The sequence below is a fragment of the Uloborus diversus genome, chromosome 10, assembly GCF_026930045.1.
Source record: "Uloborus diversus isolate 005 chromosome 10, Udiv.v.3.1, whole genome shotgun sequence".
In the NCBI taxonomy this organism is placed as follows: Eukaryota; Metazoa; Arthropoda; class Arachnida; order Araneae; family Uloboridae; genus Uloborus; species Uloborus diversus.
Genome location: NC_072740.1, coordinates 49,805,040 through 49,828,694, shown reverse-complemented (window position 1 = coordinate 49,828,694; position 23,655 = coordinate 49,805,040). Strand labels below are relative to the sequence as shown.

At 32.7% G+C, this 23,655-nt stretch overlaps 1 protein-coding gene across 1 annotated transcript in view; it reads left to right on the top strand.

The window, feature by feature from the left end:
• LOC129230997 (probable RNA methyltransferase Y17G7B.18) overlaps positions 1-22,789 on the top strand; it is a 49,211-nt gene extending 26,422 nt beyond the window's left edge. Inside the window, exons 2-4 of the mRNA XM_054865241.1 lie at positions 9,644-9,862; positions 18,437-18,563; positions 22,593-22,789. Coding sequence (XP_054721216.1) covers positions 9,644-9,862; positions 18,437-18,563; positions 22,593-22,789 — 543 coding nt within the window. The remainder of the gene's footprint in view (positions 1-9,643; positions 9,863-18,436; positions 18,564-22,592) is intronic.
• The last annotated feature ends 866 nt before the right edge of the window (positions 22,790-23,655 follow it).

Sequence of the window (23,655 nt, the reverse complement as noted above, 5' to 3'; positions counted from 1 at the left end):
AACTGAAAATACACTCACCCTATCGAGGCAGCTACTTGTCACGTGACAGCTTTCTTCAAAGCTCCCAAACCAAGAACAAGAAAATTATTTAACATTTGCACACTTACCCCTTCTCATACTAGCCCCGGTCTCCCCTACATGAAACACAGCGTTTTGTGACCAGCGTTTTATACCATCTCACATTAGTAATCAACTACACCATTTAGGGGGGGGATTTAATCGCATTATCTCGAGAAGTAATGCAAAGAATTATAACAATGGTTTGTCTGCGGTTGAGTCTTAATTAGAACCGCTTCTGATTAAATTTTGGGACTTTTTCGCTTTCAGCGTATTTTGCATACAAGAAAAAGTAAGATAAGGATTGAAGCAAAAATTGGCGTACAAATGATTTTCAGATAAAAGCTACTGCTGATTATTCAGTGGTGTCACTACGGTGGAGGGGGCACGTTCCGCCCCGTATGTCACCCGTCGGGGGGTGGAACCTAAAGTGGAATTGCAAGTTTTTGAAAACTATGAAGCAAACATGCATTTTTAAGACTACGAATTTGAAAATTTCATGACCCCCTTATTCCCCTCACACTTGGGTTTCCGATCCCGAACCCCGCAAGAAATTTAGCGGGATTCCCAATCCCGCAAATTTTTTTCCTTTTAAGTGTTTTCCAGTTTTTGCCGCTCATAAAACGACTATTTTCACAAGCATCATCTGAAGTTTGAATCTTTTTCGTGTATCTGCAAGAAGAGTAAGTAAAACTGTGTGTCTCATACGATTAACGATGCATTTACTATTTAAGAACACAATAAAAATAGAGTATATTTTTCTGAGAATGAAATGGTGTTTTAATTCGAGGTTTCAGTTTTCATACGTTCAACAATTGAGAAAATGCGTATAACTTAAGCATTTTCGAAAACCATCACTAAAATTTAAAATCCAGTAAACTACGCTTTAGAAAAAATAGAAAAAGTGTATTTTACGTGTTCCAAAACCCGCTGGAGTATCCTGAATGCAATGTTGAAGCACTTCTGTAAGCTTTAGTAATACACTCAAGACCTTTTAAGTTACAAAAAGTGTACTCTAAAGATGGAAGCAATGAAAAATCTGACATTATCTATATATTCGGCACAACTTTAAAAGGGGCGGCAGAAACTTGTATGAAACACAGGATGACTCGCATGACAGTGCACTAAGTTAATCACAGCTCATGTTTTTGAATTCCTTTTTAAAGTGAGAAGTAAAATTAGCGAAGTTATCCAAACACTTTTATTGAGACTGCGACTTGGTGAAATCAAGCAGTATTCACCCTTTGCTGTAATGAATCAAATTCACTGATACAATGACCAACGTTAATGAAGCAACAAGGTATTTATTATCAATGCAAGTTAAATTGGATACAGCAAAACACATATCCAACAAACATCGTTTTTATTCAAAATTTAGCAAGTTCTTGAGCAAAAACCCAGCATAAGAAAAGAAAAATCTATTTCAGAAGGTGATGAAGTTAATGCGGATCTTTTTCTAAATGTCCACAATCATTAAATTTTGGTAAAACCAATTGCAGTTGAGCCACAGCACCACAGCATGTGTTTTCATCAAGCGTATTATTTTTAGAGCAAAAATCCTTTACTATCCTATACGAGCGTCACACTTTTGCTTACCAAACGATGACTGCTAATTATGATGTGACTTTGCAGTGCTTTGCAATTGCCGCACGGGTTTCAAGAAGACTATTAGTTCAAGTAATAAAAGCAGTCCTTCCTAAAAAGCACAACTTTTTCTTTTTGACATAAAAATTTAATTTTTAGAAGAATAAAAGTCAATCCCGCGGGATCCTGCGAGATTGGCTCCTTACAATCCCGAAATCGCGCGGGACTGAATTCGGCGCGGGATTGGAAACCCTACCCCACACCATTGTGTGAATACTATACTCAGGATTAGGTTCATATTGTCAATACTTAGACCTAGTAGCGACTTCCTTATACCAAAAAACTCAACCCCATTCTGTTTCTCTATGTTTGAGAATTTGAGATACATTTGAAGTAATTAGGAGGCTATCAATTTCATACACAACTCTTACTGTTTTGACCTCTCGACGGCCAGCACATTTGCGTTTAGGGCAAGCTATATAAAAAGCGTTCATAGTGTTTATTTGTTTTGTACATTAGCCCACTTAAAACTTCGAAATAACACAAATGTATTTGGGTCGTTTCCGAAATTTTAAATGTGTTTTTTTCTGAAAGAACATGCTTAAAAAACATAGGATCTGACCATTTTTTTTAAAATCATTTGACAAAGTTTTAAAAAATTATTTTATTCATCGCTTTTGCACATGACATCACAAATGATGAAATGCCATTCACTGATGCCATTAGCGAAGAGCGCAATATTTTATTCGATTCATAACTCACATGTAGTGTCAACGATATGGTTGATAGCAAGTGTAGAGCGCAATATTTAATTCGCTTCTGAACTATCATGACCTGAAGCGCGGTAAACAGCAAGCGTAAACATTCAGTGCGACAGGAAGTAGCGCCAAATTACATCACTTGTGACGTCATAAAGATCACGCCTTGTTTGAAAAATCGAACATCTTAGAAATCTAATTAAAAATTAAACGTTTTGAATATAAAAGATTTTCCTCACTCCATGTTATTTTTTTTTTGCTCATTCTATGAACTTCAGTGACTAAAAGTAGTACTTTTGACTGATGGAAACAACCCCATTGTTTCTGAAAATTGTATGAATTTCATATTTTCATGTTTACATAGAACATTAAAACTTCTTTTTTGCGTATGTAAAGGGGGGGGGGTACACCACAAATTACCGCCCCGAGTGTCATTCATGCTAGCTACGCCACTGGATTATTTTTAGTGCCAATAGCTCAAAGAGGGTGGAGTATTCTATTTTAATTTTTAAAAAGTACAAAGTATTCAGATAAAAGATGCAGAAGTTTTCAGTGATGGCAGCAACATACTAGTTTATAGTGTAATTGGGTCATTCCGGTGAACATGGTACATTTCAGTTTTCAAAACTTTTTTTTTTCACATTCATCTAATCCAACAAAAATTAATGTCAAATAATGGCAAAAGGGTTTAATTTATCTGAACTATAAACATTAATTAGCTCAACTTGGTATTTATATCCAATTTTCTCAGTTCTTTTATCAGAAATGAAAGATTTTGTCCACTCTGTTACACATTTAAAAACAACAAATTCAAAATTTTCAATTATTTTTGAACTTTTTTTCTTTAATATAAACAAATGGAACATATCTTTCATACAAATGCTTAAAATGTCATCGTAAAAGGCACATTTAAGTTTTGTTGCTAATTATCTTACACAAAAATACAAAATTTTAAAAAATCATTTGCAAAAGTTAGATTATTATATGAAACAAACTTAAAAAAAAATTGAAGTTGGATTATTCTAGTTAGTAATTGTGTAGTTCTATGCAAATTAACATTTAAATTAAATATTAAAAGAAAAAATTTACAATCAAATCAGTTATAACATTTCTGTAACAGAGTGGACATACCTGTAACAGAGTGGACACTATTATTGAAGATAGAAGTAATCTCTATGTTTAAGCAGAGAAAATAGATACACAATGTTTCATTTTTTAAAATTTTGTATTTAATTCAATTTTTCTATAAATTTGTTAAGCTAAGCTTTTTGAAAAACATCAATTAGCATATGGGACTTGTTTACTATTTCCATAAATATTGTCCACTCTGTTACACTTCTTGTGTAACAGAGTGGACAAATAAATAGTTAATTTTTTTTTCTTCTAAACCTAAACATAAAGTAACAGTTAAAATAGTAATACAAAAGCAAAGAGTAGCTCTAAAATTACTACTTTATACGTAATTTAGATTTTTTTTTAAATTTTAATTAGTAAAATTAATGTAACATACTGGACATTTTGTTACTCAAATTTACTATCAGAGACAAAGAATGAATCTTACCTTGCTTGTTGACTGTTGAATCCACTAGGGTTAGCTAAACATGGAGTTTTTACCATCTGGTCATCTCAAAAGTATTGCTAGATTTTTTGTAAAAATATTTTTTTATTCTTTAATGACTGTAACAGAGTGAACATTTCAAAATTTGTTAACTGTTGGGACAATTGTAAATTCCCTGCATTTTCATTAAAAAAATGTTTTTCTAAAAAAAAAAATTATTGTTTAAATTTTTACAATAAAGGTATTGCAATATAATTGGAAATTTTTTTTTGTTATTGCATCTAAGCAATTACTTAAATCACTTTTTAACTGTCACTATTTTGAAGCTGGGACATCAAGATTTTGCCTTTTTGACTAACGTATTTTTTTTTAAATAAAATTCCTAAATCAAAATATTAAAAACAAAAAATACCTCATGATACAAAATTATATGAAGAATAAAGAAAAAAATGATTAATTCATATTAACTATCAAATTTTCTGTAAAAAATCCAAAAGTGCCGGACATGAAATGTACCATTTTCGTCGTAATGACCCAATTATGAAAGATAACGTTTCCAAATTAATCCCTAAAAAGTATGAGTTCATATAATCTTATAATTTCAAAAGTAACTAATAAAATATTACATTTAGGTGCGAAATGCAAAATAAGTATTTCAGTATAGCGGTTTTGTTTTTTAATGCGACGTTGCTTTCATTTAAGTAATTATGAAATAAAATGTACATATGTTCAGTGTCCTCGATAAATTTTTATTCACGAAAATAAATTGAAAAATCGATTACACACATTTTTACTGGCTCGAAAAGGGGGGGGGGGGGTCAGGGCGAAATTTGCATGAGAATTCAGCTCCTGCACTTGTTCACAATTTAATGCAAAATTTTAAATATTAGATGGAATTCAGGCTATTAACGTATGGAAATCGGCTCTGAAGACCATAGGGCTCCTGCACTTTTTTTGTTAGAAATTAAGCTCTGGGACCCCCTCCCAGATCATTATTAAAGAATAAGCACACATGAGAAAGTTGGGCGGGGGGGGGGGGGAATATATAATATCTGGGCTCAAATAAGGGGTCGGGGGGTTCCCCCGCAATTAGTCCCCTCCCAAAATTGCAGTTTTAGACTTTAATCTTTAGTCGCTTTAAAAGGTCACGGCCCAATTGTTCCACCCTATCGGGGTCCGCGCTTGTAGGAATTTGTTTTAATGCTGCCATTTAAAATAAATCATTTTACAAAAGCTGCACGGCGGCCGTGCAGCTTTTGTGCAGCTCCGATAAAAACGGCCGTGACGGCCGTTTTTATCGGATTCCCTAACTTGATTTGAAACTAATCTACTATTCTTAATTTTTTCCCCATTCGTAATTACTTCTAAAACAGTTGTCAGTGTAGTGAACGGAAATGCTGCCGTTTTTTTATTTATCTTATTTTTTTACTTCATCAGGTAATTTCGTCACATTATTTGGTGAAGATATGGAAATAATTAAGGAAACTGTTATAGTAAGAAAACGAATCTTAATACAATGGAACAAAAATAAATGAATATCATGTTTTGACATTGCGTTGGACTGCATCCAAAATTTCGTTTGCGTTTTTTTCCCTCCATTAACAAACTACTACTGCATTTTTAGATGGTAAATTACAAAGACTTTTTTTTTCATTTTCATTAATGCGGGGGTAGCGATTTTAATGCTCAGTTCGTAATATTAACGGAAACTTAATATACGTTTATACGGTTTCTGTTTAATGTAAGACTTGTACAATAATGCTAAAATAAAAATACGTCGAAGCCTCGAAACATTTGCAAAATTGCTGTAAAATATCTAGGTTATAGGGTCGTGCTTTTCAGTGTAGTAATATCGTTTGAGGAAGTGTGGAACAAAGGGATGTAAGTGGCAAAATTAAAAATTTGGAGATAACCAGTACAAATGGTAGGTGAACCTCTCCTCTGTCTTGAGGCAAGACGTATTACTAGTAACGTAGCCCTGGTAGGTGCTGTTATACAGCATGATTTAGGAAAACTTTTCAATGAAAGCCTACCCAGGAACTTATCTTTAAACGCTTTTGACTCAAAACTTGAAAATGTCCTCTTACATCCATTTGTTTCTCAGTGCTTCATTTCAACTTCAATCAGGTTGTTGCTCTGTCGAGAAAAAGTTTTACTATCTTGCAAACAAAAGTGTGCTTCATAAACACTTCTGTGAAAGTAACCCTACTTATAATCAAGACTCACATGAAGTGTTAATTTATCAGATATAATCGATAGTTTCTCAGCTATCGATTATATCTGATAAATTCTTAGGATTTTATCATTTTTTCCCTTTTGAATATTTCCTCATGCTTCGGAGAAAGTTGACGGATTGCTCTCACCTGGTCACCTCATAGAGTGAAAGTAGTTACATACATTACTCAGGTCATGGCCACAATCAATTGATCGTGAAATAAATACTTCCGCAGAGCATGTTTTTGAAGCTACTTCGTATCCGGTTAAAAACTTGAGACACACTTCAGAGTCCCAAACTGGTTCTTCACTAAGCATGGAAGACACTTTTGTTTTGAAATAGTAGACTCAAGCACTTCGAATTTTTTCGTCCGCGAAATATTTTGTTGATGAGTTTCCTTCAAACTATTATCTCAAACGCTCTTAAAAAAGGTACGATGAATTAAAATTGATCATGGTAATTGGATCAATAATGTATATTTGCTTGCAATCTCGTGACTTAAGTTTTTTTTTCGTTTAATTTAGTTTCTTAATGAGCATCTGACGAAAAACGTGCGATAGTAGAAAATAAAGAAGTTCTTTAAAGGAAGAAAAAGAAATATTCAAAATAAAAAGTAAAACTGACTTGACTAATTTTATAAATTTATCTTCAGTTTGAAACAATTCATTCACTTTCAAGACAAACGAGTTAGAAGCGCCTTCACATTTTTCGTAAAGTTAAAATTTAGGTTCACCTAATGAATCTTTATTTCAACATCTCTTCAACGTTTCAACGTAAATATAAGTACCTTCAGTTTAACGGAAGTTCATTAGAATTCGAATTGTTGATTTTTTCGAAATTTCGATTTTATTGAAGATTACTCGGCGATATTGAAAATTTAGCATGCGTAGTCATTTTTAATTAAAGTAGTTAATTTACTGTATGTGTGATTAAATAAATTCTTTGTCTTTATTACATCTGCATTATAGTGTACCCAGAGCCGACCTTGGCAAATGCGGGGCCAGGGTGTAGAATTAAGGAGGAGCCTTTAAAAGAATGACTGACTCCTAGATATCAGTGGCACCCCTGGTAGACCCCCCCCCCCCGTAGTGACGCTTCTGATTTTGTCCCTTGAAAGTTAAGATTCTGTCCGGCATCAATTTTTAAAAATTTATAGTTTCATCACAATGGTAAAGTAGCTAAATCTTCTTTCCATTGTAACCATTTCTTTAAACTGAAATCTTTTTCAAATAACTGTTATCTCTCGCCGGTTTTATTCAAATGACTCTCAATTTCGATTCTGAGTCATTTAAATCTTTCCCTGAAGTCACTTTCGAGGTTTAGTGATTTTCTTTGATAACATTCGTTTTAAACGAAATGGCAATTTCGTTCTTTTTGTTGTTTTAAAACGCAACCTTAAAATCAAAACGGAAACCCTCCCATCTATTCATGTAGTTCTCGTTAAAAAGCACTGTCACGTTGTATTTTCCGTACCAACCTTCTTATTAGTTGGGATAAATAGGGACTTCATTACCCAGAACCTCCACGTTGAATTCTCTTCTTAGGTAGTGAAATGTGATATGGAATCTGAATATTAGAGGAAGGAGGATATTTGCGGCGCGCGTAAGTGGGGAATCCTTTTTTTATTGGAGCATATAAACCAGCGATCGGCAACCTTTATGAACTGACGATCTACTTTCCACATTTGGTTGAATGTAAGATCGAGTTGGGGGGGGGGGGGGTTGCGTGATGCGTACATTATAGACTTAAACGGATGTGTTGCATACACGGCTGAGACTATGCAGACTTTTAAATTGTAGGTTAACACTTATCGAAAAAAAACCCCTCAAGTAGTTGTTTTAAATTGTAAAAGCAATGTTATGTTAACTCTCTAGTTCGAAAAATTTTAAATAATTTTTGATTAAGATGTTAGACCTAATATTGTTTCAAAAATTGAATGTTTAAAAGCTCTATTGAGACAGAAAGCAAAGCTTAAAATATTGCAGTAATCGACTCGAGATCGACACGATCGACGGGATGCCTACCGCCGATATAAACGAATCAGAGTTTATCCGCGAAACCTCGGGGGAGGGGGGGGGGGGATTGAAAGAGAGCGCATGAAAGATCATAGTAATCTATCTTCCTTTCTAAGCTTAAAAATTATATCAAAAAGTTTAGGCAATGTTAGAAGGATGCTCAATGTGATTAGTTTTTACCCCATCTATTTGAAATTTTGACTTTTTTGATTCAAGCGATTAATCTTTCCAATCTTTGTTCATGTTTAGTTCGGTGTAATATGGTTGTCACTAGTTTATTTAATGATCTTGAGATGAGAAGTAGATGGATCGTGAAAAATATTGAGATACGCTTTTCCAATTTAGAAGGAGCGGTATTGCAAATGACGATGTGCAAAAAATATCGAAGGAATGTTAGAGAAGGAAAGAAAAAAAAAATAGTGTAGAAAAATTATTGTATTTAAAAAAAAAAAAACGATCATATCCCTTTTTACCAAGCTCTTACTAGTCACAAAACTTGTGAATTTTAGCATTTTCTCAAAAATGACAAATAAGTCGCATGACTTTCCATTTAATTTATTGCAAGCCTTGTGTGTCATAATTATTATGTTTAAGAAGTCAAATTTAGATAGTTTGTTGATTAAATTAAGATTTTTTAAGTCAAAAGAATTAAACAAAAAATAAAAAAAGTCAAGCATACTATACGTTAGTATGGTACGCTTGATCTATACGTTAGTATGGTATGGTGCTCCCAAAGCGGGTGCCGTGGCGCTGGGGGAGGGGTGCCGTGAAGAATCCCACTGTATCAATATGTATAGCATAATTTAGACTTGTTCTATGTGAAAATTCTAATTCTACGAAGGGTGCTGCGAATCTGAAAAGTTGGGCAACTCTTGCGTTGGTAGGTTCATTTTGGCATGGTGGTACTTCGAGTTACCCCTTTTTAAATGTAAGAAAATGAGATTGCTTCCAAAGGCTCACATCATTTTGCATTGAAAAAATAGGTTAAATGCTATCTCAAAATACATACCTGTAATATTTGCTTTCTTGCCCTTTCAACGCTAGTTTTTTTCTTTTGTCTATTTCTTGCTGGTGCTAGAATGTGTTTGTAGTATTTATATTTTTTCTTGAATATATTTTGTAAAATTCATTCAAGCAGTTATAAGTAAAACTCTTTAAAAAATATATAATATGTATGTCGTGATGCACACAGTAACATCAAGATGTAAGGTTGGCGATGCATCACAATGTAGAAATTCTACATCACCCAGCCCTAATATGTATGTATATATAGTCAACGCATGTATTATGTTATAAGTTTTAAAATAATGATTTAGTAGTTTTCATTTCATTAGTGCGAATAAAAAATTTAAAAATAGGAAAAAATTAGCTATTCATTGCAGCATTAAGAAAATGTTTCTATGTTTATATTACTCTTCAAACAATGAAATAATGTTAATAATGAAAATTTATCTAGGCCAACTATGTTCCTGGTTGTGAAGAATACCTTGAGACGCAGAAGCCGGAATTCGACACGATTCTTTGCCTACGAGTGACAAAGTGGATTCATTTAAATTTTGGAGACGAAGGTCTAAAAATGGCTTTTAAAAGAATGTTTGCTCAGCTGAGAACAGGTGGTCATTTGATTCTGGAGCCACAGCCGTGGTTTACATATTCTGCTAGCAAAAGAATAACGGTATGCCCATTATATGAATCATTTATTAATCTAGAACTTTTTGTTTGACTTTTTATACAGAAAGAATTTGTAGTGTGCAAGTGGCAGGGGGAGGGGATTAAAGTTGTATTCTTGTCCTTTAGCTTTATTATACCGTATTGGCCGGCATACCGGAAAAAAGGGAAGTTGACCAGCATGCCGAAAAATTTGAAGTTTATTTTGCAACAAAACTAAAGTAAATTTCCCCATTCTGTTCCAATCAGAAAGCAAACCATTGTTACTGCAATTCATTCATAATTTTTTTAAATAAATTATTTTTGGTTCCTTTTGGAGAGGTAAGTTTAATTTTTATTTATGAAATAGCTATGGTGAATTCTTTAGCAGCTCTGGCTTAGGGGCTGTAACTTACTGCTTAAATGTTTGCTTAATTTTAATATTTTTCTAAAATTATTCGTTATTGAATAATATTTTTCATGCTAAAATAACAAATGAAATTGTTAGTTAATATTTTTACAAAATTATTAACACTAATAAGATATGTATAGAACTTATATATATTTTTAAGCTGAACATATATTTTTTATAGTATTATATTTTTTTCTAACCTTGATTTTCCGGCATGCTGGAAAGGACCAGACAAGTGTTATTGGAAAATCTGGTGACCCCCGGATTTTGCGGTATGCCGGCTAATGCGGGGCAGTAGTCTGTGATAATAATTTTCTGCTTTTCAGGGTACTGTTATTCTTTAAAAATCAGGGATGCACAACCTATGACCAAAGGGAAACCTGTTGAATTGGCTCGTGGCAAATTCTGAAAAAATACAAAAAAAAAATAAAAAAAAAATTAAACACTTATTTAGAGGAAAACTGTATTGATTTATAATTCTTGTTTGCAATTTCAAGGTTCAATACAGGTCAATTTTGCTCCTATTTGTAACTACCACTTCCCAAAATTCGCACTTGCAAAATCGGAACATTGACAAAAGTGATGTAATAAAAAAACCTCCACAAAAATGAAAATTAATTAATGAAATATAATATTGACCTGATTTTTAAACGTCGTATGAAAACACTATTTTCATAGCGATTCAGCTTTTATGTCTGTTTTTCGTCAGCACATGGAAATTAGACTTGGCTAATTTTGGGCGCATTGCTAGTGATTGTGTTGCAATTTTTCAGCATCTGCTTCTGGTTAGTTACTTTTCTGATTATTTCCTTAGTAGTACACAGTACAAAGCCTACTGAGCTAAAATACAAGGTTTTTTTTTATGTTAGATCTTTTAGCAGTCCCCCCCCTCCATAAAAAAAGCATTGAAATGGAATTGCTTTGAAATTTTCTTTTGTAAAATATTCATTCGTTCCTTTTTGCTTATTATTTGTATTACTTTAAATATGATTCCTAACAGATTATAAAAAACTTATTGACATAATTTTAAAAAGTCTTACTTAAGTCATATTTGTGCTTTTAAATGAGCTTGCACTGCTTTTCTTAAATACTATAATACTGATTTTGAAAAAAAATAATAAAATGCTGACATTAAATTTTCACAAAGCTTGTCGCTAAGATAAAAATTTTGAATTGGCCCCGTTATTTATTTGTCGCCAAAAAAATTTACTTATTTGAATACAGCAGATTGTACCACTGTGTTTAGCGGTGCATACATCTGCAAACACATTTGTGTCCTGAATTTGAACAAGTCCAAAACTAGGTATTTTGTTTGCTTTGTCTAGACTTTTTGTTTTGCACCTTGCTACGGCAGCCTATTTTCATTTTTTGCCAAAATCTGCATAAGTGCAAAAATTAACTATATTTTGTGAAATTAAACAACATATTACCTCCCAAAGCAGTGCTAAATGCGCATAACCCCCCTCCCGCCCCTACGTTTTAAAGTAGCCCTCAACATAATCAATTCCGGTCGTTGTGGCCCGATGTTTTAAAAAGGTTGTGCATCCCTGCGTTTAATTTTTCAAAAAATGAAATATGCTTATGTTTTGGGATTGTGTCATCCGAACAAAACTGAAATTTTGAATGCGGTGTTGGAGATTTAAATAATTTTGCATCATTTTAATATTTTTATTATTTTGGAAGTTGGTAAGCATTTTGACATATGGATGCCTCAGTTGCCAAATCGATTAACTCCACTTCTTAAAAAAATCCTCATTTCTGCTTTAATAGTGCTTAATCAATGCTTAGAATGTGAGTTTATATTAAATTTTTGGTGCAGTACATTTCCAATCCTGCGATGGTAGAAAATGTAACGCGAGGGCCCATTCACTCCTATGGATAACACTATCTTCTTCATTTTTCTCGACTTTTTGTTTCATGCAGTTAATCGATTTGGCAAGTGAAGCATCCATATGCTACTCTGAATTGCCTTATTATATTTATTTTAATAATTTTTTAATTTGGTTTTAGTCATTAAATTATTGGATCTTGCTTTTTGCAAATTTTTTAAAAAGAATTACTTGAATTGTTTTAGTTTTCCGATTTCTTTTAAATATATTTTTTTTCTTTTTGAGTTCAAAGAGTGTTCCCAATTTAATTGATTTTAGTGTCTGCTGAAGTTCATACATATTAAATAACTGAACTGCATCACTTATGTTTTTAAACTCGGGAGAACTCATTTATAGACATAATGAGTTCTCTGCATGAAGATTAACCTTGAAACTGCTTTATCTCTGAACAGGGTGCAATATTCTGTTGTGTTTTTTTAATTTGAAAGATATTCCTTTTTTCTTTAAAATGATACACACCATTTAAAGATCTATTTTTCTTATTATTTCTTTTGAAAAATACTTTAGAACCAATGCTTAAATTATGCTTATAGGTCAATGTTAATAAGTTGAAAAAATTAGGTTTTTTCCCAGAAACTCTGCATGTAAAGGTAAACTTGAAAATTTAAAATTCTCTTTTGTAGCAAATGGCCAAAAAACACTATACAATTTATCTAGCCCCATTTTTATTTTTAATTGCTGCTTCATCCAGGATTTAAATATTTGTTCACAAATGAAGGCAGCACGCTAAATGAACTTTCTGGCACTAGGTTAAAAGGTTGCATGCAGAAAAAGATTCCGGGCGGCAAATTGATTAAAAAATGTGTCTTGTTTTTATTAAAAATGAAATTCCTCTATAAAGGGGTAGCTAAAAATTCAAATGGGGCTATATATCTTAATTCAGCGTTTCCCAAAGTGTGTTCCACGGAACCCTTGGGTTCCGCCAAAGTATGAGAAGGGTTCCGCCGTAAGCTAGCCGTTGCATAAATTTATTTTCCACTAGTTTCAAGAAAAATGAAAGAATCAATAGTAAGGCTCTAAAATGTCGTTCCAGATTGCGTAGCCATGCTATCATGATCAAGTAACTACTATAAAAGGAAAGTTCTTGAAGCTTCAGAAATAGTTCATTTTGTTAAATCTCGTTTTCTCCTGTCAAGACTATTTACAAAAATTTATGAAGGCTTGGGTTGGCAGCAAAAACCACTACTTTTCCGTATGAAATATGCTGTCTTTACAAAACAAATGTTTTTAAAAGGTTGTATGAACTTCCAAATGAAAAGAGGGTTTTTCAACTGGAGCAGAAGGCATAAAAAAAAGCTGATTAATATTTTTTCGGCATTTTTGTGAACTGAACAAAGTGGCTATTTTCACTCAAAGGGGAACAGTAACCATATTTGTTGTGAAAGAAAAAATGATACCATTACAAAGAACGCTGAATTTTTCGTGTTCACTACCTAATCTCTACGGAGAAAAAAAGCAGGGCAACTGTTTCGCGATATTAACTCTAGAACAACTGAAGTTTGCCTTTTCTCTCAAAAGACTGAAGGGGCCAATGTGTCCCCTGCCTGATCTTCGAGTGAGTTCTCAATAAAATTGTTCCTGTGCGAGTCCACATGCAGCACGCATTTTCTCTAATGACTATATTAGAACTGATTCCGTAATAATTTCTGTGACGTTATTTCTACAAGCCAAATTGTTCAGTGATAGTTTCTCTTTTGAAAAGTGACCCCTACAGTCTGACTGGTGAGCAGTCAGCAGTAAATCGCTTTTGGAATTTCATAGGACTGCTAGAATAGGAAGATAAACAAAACTAGAGTGAAAAACACTTTTTCATGCTACAGTGAGCTCCTTTATCTTCAGTGAGTTGGAAAAAGGAACATTTCCTCTTGGTTGTTAAATACCTCAGGGGTCACTTTAGCCCCTCTCATCTTTCTAGGTATAAGGTTTAATCTTTGCACTTCTATGAGGCCAGCTACTAAGTGATCAAATATGCACTCAAATAGGATCATATGATAAAAAGTCAGAAACTTCCATTGCGTTCAGTTAGTTAGCTCTTGATTTATTGAAAAAAAAACTGCGAGGAGCCACAAAGGCCCCTTCCATCTTTCTAGTGTTCAAAACAGTACTGTTAATTTGAAAAAACTATGACGTTTTCCATGCCCAAGTATGAATCATAGTAGCAGTACTTACATATTATCGCATTTACCAAAATTTGGTTTATGGCGACGTTTGACTTTAGCAATTTATATCTGCCAGGTTGGTGAAATTTCCTGTCTTGAAGGAATTTCAAATTTATGTATCATTTTAACATTGTTGGATTGGTGTCTTGGCCAGAGCTGTAATAGTGCACATTGCACAGGCACTGAATCATGAAAGAGAATATCAGCCATGCTAGATGACAAAAGCAATCAAATGCCTTCTCTTAAGCAATAGGTGCCAAAACCAAAGTCACATTCATAAATGTTTCATTTCAGATCCCCTTGTATTTTAGTTTTTGTTTGAATTCTTGTATTATTTTCCTAGCTATAAGTAGTAATGCCGGATGAGAAAATCTTTCTATTGTCACCCCTTGGAAATGATTAGCAGCAAAAATTGATCTACATTTCTCCCAACTGGCACATATGTGTACCAATTTTTTGCGAATCCTTTTGTTAATGTTTGACAGACAGCAATCACGCTAAAATTGGAAATAGTTTGATTAGGTCAGCCACTGAAGAGATTACTGCCATGCCAACACTTCAACGTCAGCTCGCATGAAATTGCACATGTATACAAGTTTCTTTTAATTCCATGCATAAGTATGTGTTGAGTGAGATCGCTTTCAAGAAATCGGTCAAATACATGCTGAACACAAGGACACATACTTTCCATAAATGGTTAAGATAGGCTCAGCATACCTTAAAACATGTTAATCTGTCAGAACATGAAAATTCTCAACTTAATAATTTCTTCTATGGCTAATGATGATCATTTTTCATATTTATTTTTAATAGATCCTATAGATCATTAACACTTTGTCTTTTAATCATAAACAAAAATGGGGTTCCTTAGAGTAAAAGCAAATTAATTGGAGTTCCGTGGCCTAAAAAGTTTGGGAAGCGCTGCCTTAATTGATATTGTTTTCTGGCCACTTGCTACGAAATAAATTTTTGAATTTTCAAGTCTACATTCACTATATAGTGTTCCTTAAAAAATCCTCATTTTTTTTTCAGATGCCTCTAAACACTGTTATACTCAAAAGTGGAAGCTCTCCTTTTCAGGGAATTTAGTACTCACTAACACTGATCAGCAGTAAAAAAAAAAATTTTTTTTTGAATTATTAATTTTGAAAAAATTCAAATATTGATTTTTTTTTTTTTTTCAAAAGGCAAGAAAAATTTAACACAATAAATTTCCAATGGGTGCATATTATTTTAAAGAGAAAATGATTATCTTTCAAATAAAAAAAGAAGGAAAAAAAACAACAAAATGTTGTACATTATTTCATTCTTCAGATTAAAGTAGTTTAAAAATTCTGTTGAATGTCGCAAGTGAGAAATAATGCACAGGGTGTTCTCTTTTGTGGGCTGTATCTCAGGCCGAGAATCTTTTTAAGAAAAGCAAAAATTGCCTGTTACTTAATTTTTTCTGTATTTAACATTGTTAAAGTAAATGAGCTGATGTGTGCATCACATGACTTCCTTTTATGCTAATTTAAAAATTAATAACGCCTTGGAGTAAGAAGGGAAACACTAAATATTTTCACCCCTAGTTTCTTGCGAACCAAAGCAAAAAAACTTTTTACTCAGATTTATTTTCCCATTATTGGCATTTTTAATGTGATTCAGTGGTTAAAATATCACCAACATTAAATAATTATTTTAATACCACCAACATCAGCCAAATTAAAACCAGACCTAAAAATTAAAAAAAAAATCGCCAAATTTTCGCCAAATCGGCAGCAAAACTTTGGGGCCAAAAGCTTGGCGATATATCGCCAAGTGTTAAACAAATTATAACACCACTTGAGTTAGCATTAAAATTTACAATGATTTCACCCAAAAAGGTATAAAAGATCCCCTTAGGAACATCCGAATGCTACCAAAAAAGAAGGTGCACATCTGGACCTTACTAGGAGTCTATGTACCAAATTTCAACTTTCTAAGACATATCGTTTTTGAGTTATGCGAGATACGTACATACACACATCGTATGCACATACATACAGACGTCACGAGAAAACTAGTTGTAATTAACTCGGATCGTCAAAGTGGATATTTCGAGTGTCTGTATGTTCCTAGGCATATATTCACGCGTGGTCCGATCGGAAAAACAACTCAACATTCATTCGGGGGTGAGCAAAATGGAAATTAAGGCCGATTTTTGAGTGAAAATTTTTTCGTGAATACAATACTTCCTTTTTTGTAAAAGGAAGTAAAAACTGCCAAGACTATGAAGGTCATACACACACATGTGCATGCATGGGTGTACTCAAGAAAAAGGAACTAAATACATAATTGTTTATGATACCGAGTATCATTCAACTAATCTATCATAGAGGTTTCTGCTATGAAATTCATTTACGTGAAAATCTCCTTTACTTACATCTTATAACGTTTGTCGTTATGTAATTATTATTGTTCTTTGTGCTCCAACTTTGTGGGTCATAAGTCTTTTGTCTTCTACGATCTTTATTTTAGAGACACTGGAACTTGTTGGATAAAAAAGGTAGCTAGATTAAATTAATAATTATGATAAAATTGACAGTAGTCGAGAAGGAAGAGGAGAAAAAAGATGAAGTAAAAAATAAAACAGGAAAACTCTGGGTGGAAGGAAGCAACAATGATTTTCTGGTAGAGATTGACAGCTTAGAATGGTTATTGTGCACAAAATCCGAAGAATCTTACTCATATTGCTATACTTACAAACTTTAGCCAACAAATTCAGGGATTTCCAGCAAAAACAAGATCAAACTTCTATTTTGCACACCTGTTCTGATGACATTCTATTGCATGAAAGCTTTATGTTATGTCTTATTGAAAATAAGATTGCAAGGTTTGTCGACACCAATGCCAGATCTTTGATTTTCCTGAACCAGTACAAATTGAAAAACTGCTGCCCATACTCATTTCATGTTTTTAACTCAGTTTGAATGAAAAAACCCCAGAGAAATAAGCCAATTTATGGTCCAATACTAATATGCCCCAGCTTGCTCTCTAGGTCCGGCACTGGTTCTCATTGAATCAAGCCAGGTAAAAGATACCAAAAATTTGTGCTTCTGCTTACGTTGTTTGTTCTGACTTTACTATTCAGCACAAAGGTATTTATTTATCTTACTACTCAGTTATGTTAGGAGGACTTTTGTCTTCATTTCTCCTTGAATTGAACAGTAAATATATTTCAAAACTGAAATATTTAAAAAAAAAATAATGACTAAATGAAGTTATTTATTAGCAAAAAGAATTTTATATTAAATTAATTAGTTCAACTCTTTTCATAGCAAAATACATTTAATTTACTGATTTGCTACATGAGTAATAAATTCATTAGTAAGATTTTAATTAAAATTCACAGGTGAAGCCATGAAAATCAAACATCCCGATGCGTGAGAATTAAATATTGTTCAAGATGAGATTCCTCTGTCGAAAGAATGCTCCGTTCACGCCAAAACCATTGTGACCCCCTGTGACGTATCGTGCAGCTGACCAAAGCTTTGTTACGTAGCCACAACGTATGAAATTTAAAGTTTCTTAGATTTCTCTGAGACCCCTCATCAGATCCAGACAAAATTAACATGGGACCATCTGGAAAGCATACCCTTCCAAACAAAAAAGAATTTTTCAAATTGTTCCAGTATTCTTGAAGTAATGCAAAAACATACATAAAAAGCCGCAAGACGAAATTATAATCTCCTTTTTTGAAGTCTTAAAAATACAACACAAAGCTGAATTGTAGAACTTAATGCTCAATAAATGTCCTTAACAGTTTAAAGTTTTAAGAAATATTAAAATATAAATCTGTTTAAAATGTTGAATTGGTTCTAAAAACGTTTTAAGTTAGCTGTTAGTCATAAAATTTTCCAGAAATTCTCTTAAATTGCTAATTTGAACAAAAAGGGCCCTTGAGCGTAAAAAGTTTAAAGAAAATTTTAACTGTAATGGCCAAAAATTGGTCAGAATTAAAGTTATTTTTTATTCTTTTTGGTTAATCCCTATCAATATTTACTTTTTTAAAAGAAAAATCTAATGTAGCATTATGAAAAAAAATCAAGTAATGGCATTACTTAAATTAAAAACGTTTTAAAATTGTTTTGCATATGAATAATTTATGAAATTATTTTCAGCCATCCATCTACAAAACATATTGTAGTCTTAATATGAAGCCAGATGCTTTTTGTGACTTTCTTCTATCCAAAGAAGTTGGATTTAGTTCATGTGAACTCATAGGCAGAACATACAACTGCACTAAAGGTAAATCTTCTTTCCCAATTTTAAAATGGTTGATAGTTTTAAATTCAACATAACCCATATTAGTAAAGTTGTACAAGTATTATGTTGATCTAAGTTCATGTGATACATTATTTGAGAAGTTTGGATACATTAAAAAAAGAAAAAGAAAAAAAAACTGTGCTCAAGTAGTCGGCCAAGAACCGAGTTTGTTCTAGAAAAACATTAAAAGATGAAGACATATTTGAATTTATGACTAAGTTTCAGTAATACAGAATTGAAGAAATTTTCTGTTTACAAAAGCATTGAAATTTCGAAAATGCAATGCTAAAAAAAAAAAAAAATCTAAATGTTCATATCTTAGTTCTATATTCGAATTTGCTGCAGATTTATTATGTATTGCTCGATATAATTTGTTTAGACAAGATAAAGTAGACAAAAGAGGTGGTGGTTGCACTGAATTGGTCATAAGTGATAAACCAACTGATATTGATATGGTTTGGCTGGAGTTGATGAGCAATAACGGCAAAAAATTGCACTTTGGAAACATTTATAGGCCACCTAATTCAAATTAGGGACAAGATGAACAGATGCATCATATTAGTGACATGTCCAGTAAGTGAGCCAGCATCATAATGGGGGTTTCAATTTGCCAAGTATTGATTGGAATAATTTTTATCCCGGTAATAGCAGAGTAGAGGAATTTTTAAAAGTAATTGGTGATTGATTCTTAGATCAAGTTGTAACTCGGGGAACTCGAGAGGATGCAATTTTGGATCTAGTTTTCTGTGACGTTCAGGGGTTGTGTGTAGGGGATTATATTGGAGGTAGTGATCATAGCAGTATTAGGTTCTGGATGAAATTTGAAGTGTACAATGATGAAAATTCTAGGTTTGTGCCCAATTTCAGAAACACTGATTTTGTTGCAATTATGCAGAGTTTGAAAGAAGTATTTTCATTAGGGTTGGAAAATAGCGATGTAGATCTGCAATGGACAGAATTTAAAGTAAAACTAGCAAAAACAGTTTGGGATTATGTTCCATTTAGGAGAAAAGGTGTTAGTACTAAAATTTGGCCCATGTGGTTCTCCAAGGAGATTAAAGAAGCTCTAAATTTTAAGCGAGCCGCTTTTTGTCGGTTTAAAGAAATCGGGCAGAGTGCTGATTGGCTCCATTATTGTAAGATGAGGTGAAATTTTATGTATTTGGTATGGATTCAGAAAAGGGAATTGGAGCAAAGACTAGCAGTCAACATTGATTAGAATCCTAAAAGGTTTTTTGCTTACACTAATTCTGAGAACGTTCAAAATACTCAAATTGGGCCATTGGTTGATTAGCATGGAAATTTATTTCAAAACAATAGGGATATTGGAAATGTCCTTATTAACTTTTCCAGTGTGTTCAACAATAACTGTATCTCAACTGTTGACACTAACAAGACACAAGCTATTATACAGCTTGAGGATTTTGTATTTTCTGAAGAAGAAGTTCAATTTCATTTGAAAAAATTAAAGCAACCATTGCTCCAGGGCCAGATAATATTTATCCAAAAATTTTAGTTGAATGTGAAGAGGGATTAGTGGATGTTATTTTAAATACTTTCAATGCTTCTTATAAATCAGGGACAGTGCCAAAGGACTGGAATTTTTATAATATAATGTCCCTCTTCAAGAAAGGGTAAAGGAAATTCACGGAACTTGACCTGTAAGTGTGACTTCAGTGGTTTGTAAGATTTTCGAAACTTTGATTGAAGTTAAGATTATGAATTTCTTAGAGGCAGTCTGTTGACTAGTTTGCCGTACATGGTTTTCAGAAAAGGTAAATCATGTACTACTAGTTTATTGCTCTTCTATGACATGGTTACATTGGCTTTAGATAACTAAAAGTGTGTGGCTACTCAGATCCAAACTGTACTATATCATCCATTTTAGAAGAGTAGAAGATTATTTTCTGCATTTCCTAGTTAACTTTTACTGCACAAAAGTATTGCATTTGTTTTTTGTTGAGCAATCATTGGTCCAAGAAGAGTTTTGATGGATATAATTTTGACAAAACTAGCTTTTTTTTTTTAGTTCAAGCAAGTTTTCTTCAGTTTACAAGGAGTTTTTGTCTGGACCTCGCAGTTACAAAGCATTCAATGAATACTTTCTTTTTTGTCCTGATTCAATTGTTTTTTTTATTATTATTTCGAACATTTAGCATCACTTACTAATTTTGAAAAAATAGATTAGATAAGTCTCATTGTCTTATCAGACATTTTACTTGTTTCTACTGTACCTCTTTTCAGAATTCATTTTTTGAGTGGTTGGAATTTTTCAATCATTATATGGAAAAAAAAATCTAAATTGTGTGCAGTACAACTCTGATAAGATGAAGCCTAAGTTTGATAGTTTTTTTCTTTTGCGAGTTTGCTGAAAAAAGCAGGCGTTATTGGCACAGATTTGAGTTGGAATGCCTTGGGAATACTACTACAAAAATAATCCAACTCAAATTAGTGCCAATACCCTTCCTGATTTCAGTAAGATCTCCATGGAAGAGTAAACACTGGCATGGTTAAGCTTCATCTTATCAGAGCTATACTGTACAGAGCTTCGAATTACAGATATTTTTGCTCAGGAAACAAATTATTCGTACAGCAAATGCAAGTTGTTCAGAAACTGCATGACAGTTAAATAGCTTCTTATTTTAAGCATGCTTTGGTTTTATTGTGTGAAACTTTTTTTTAATTGCAGAGTGAAAAAGGAGCAAAAATAAGTGCTGTTCATTTTGTAGAGCTCTTCCCATTTCCAAAAATATTACAGTGAAACCCTGTTACAACGAACTTTATGGAGCCACATATTTGGTTCATTGAAATGAAATTTAAGCAATGTAGTGGCAATGAAATCGTGACAGAATAAAGAGACATTTTGTTGCATTGATATTTGTTGTGAGGAGATTTTACTGTACATAAAAAATGATTTTTTTTTTCCATTTCTAACTTATAACAAGCATTTTGCTCTTCCATTAGCCATTGTATTTCAAAATTGTTTAACATTTAGACTTATTATAAAAAACAAAATGAAATTTACAATTAAAACATTGTTTCTATTTTGTTATATGTTTATGAACAAATATAGTTTTCTTATATTAGATTCTAAATGAATAGACTAAAACAGTACAATTTAATAAACTTTTTACTACATTTTTATAACTGGCCAACATCATATCTCTCATAAAAGCCCTCATATACTCCTACGTAGTCCATGCGTTCTTCTAGCTGAAACACAGGGCCAGAATGCCCTGTTTCTAGATTTTTGTTTTTTATTTTGAGCTACACTAAAAACTTCCTACAAGCTTATTAATAATTGATTTTTGCAGTAAAAGATTAACAAGAAACAGTTAAGAGTTAAACAAAAAAAAGTTAAGAGCAAAACAAGTTAACACAAGTCTGTGTTTCTGAAAAATCAAAAACTAAAGTGTACACGTCTTTTCTAATATTTTTGCGCTACCATGCTACAGACCCGGGTTCTATTTCTGGGTTTGGTTGACTCAGCCATTAATCCCTTCAGTGGGTCAATAAAATGAGTAACAAGCATACTTGGGAACCAAACATTGGGGGTTCAGCGTTAGGCTGACCGCCTAACCGGAGCGTCTGTCTTGCACCCCAGAGCTCCCTGGTCAGGTAAACTGAGTGGGGCACGGTAGACTTTCGCCCTCACGGGCTTCAGGGTTTGAATTTTTTGGTTTTACTAACAAGCGAGTCTCCTTGTAGCTTAAGAGAAATTTGTCAGTTCAATTTCTTCTTGATTTTGCTCCTGAATTTCATGTTATAGCTATCTTCAAGATGATTATCTCCAATACCTGAACTTGTTCTGGTAGGAATTGGATAACGGTGTGTTTGACTTTTAGTGAAACCTTATTTAAAATTTTAAAATCGTAAAATCGCTTCTAAATTATAATTTTTAAATCCTCACTTGCACTTAAATGTGAATATAATGTTCCAATTATAATATGTCTCACATTAGATATCATTGCTTAAAAAAATATATTGACATGTTTCTTCTATCTTTTTCAGTTTACAGACAGCCATTGTACTTGTTAACAAAAGGCTTCAGTGTTGATGAACCTAGAGTTCTACACATGAGAGTTCTGTCATTTCATAATGATGAATGGAACAATAATGCTGATGAACAAAGCGAAGCAGCAAGTGATTGGCCCGAGTTGGAAGCATTGAATCACATCACAGTTACAAATTCTAATGTTGAATATTAATAATTGTATAGTTGTGAATTCATAAGAGCTTTTTTATACTTGTTTCATTCCCACATAAGTTGGTAGGGCTATGGTAGCTCCAAAGCAATGCATGTTACACAAAACAGTCCTAAGGTGTGTGTTTTTTTTTTGGTTGATTCTTATCAACACATTGCATGCAGACATATTTTGCTGCAGATTTACTATTGTAATGATATGTTTTTGTGGATTTTGCAGGAGTTTGGTCATTCAGTAATTTGATAAGTAGCTTGTTTTTGTTAATGATTTTATTTGCACTAAAATAAAATTTTGCAAAAACATATATGTAATTAAGGAGAATAAAATAGGGAACTGAACAACTAAATATGGGCGGTTTAAAGAAACAATTCACTTAGTGCACTTTGATTAATTTCTGGAAATTTGGGGAAAAAAAGATAAAAATACTTTTTAAAAACAAAGTATGGGCGTTTTTTTGTCGCAATATTTTTTTTAATGTTCAAGTTTTGTTTTAAGCCTGCATTACTGTAATTTTGGATTAACCAGCCCAGCTAATTTTTTTATTTGACATTTTGCACTTAATGACTTTTAAAATGCACTTAGTGAGTTTTTCCTCTAAACTGACGAAATAGTCATTTATTTATTTGACTAATGCTCCTATAAGAGACTGCAAAAAATACAAAAATATATTTCTTGCAAGCAATGTGGTAACAATTGTGACATGCTTTTGAATAGCAGATTGAAGAATTCATTATCTTCAGCTGTTAAAAATAAGATTAGTGCCTTGGAGTTATTTGGTATTATGAATGAGAAGGAAGTGAACTGAGTTTTGAATTAAAAATAAAGGAGTACTTCAATTTCTCGTTTTTAATTTTAGTTTACTGCTGAAT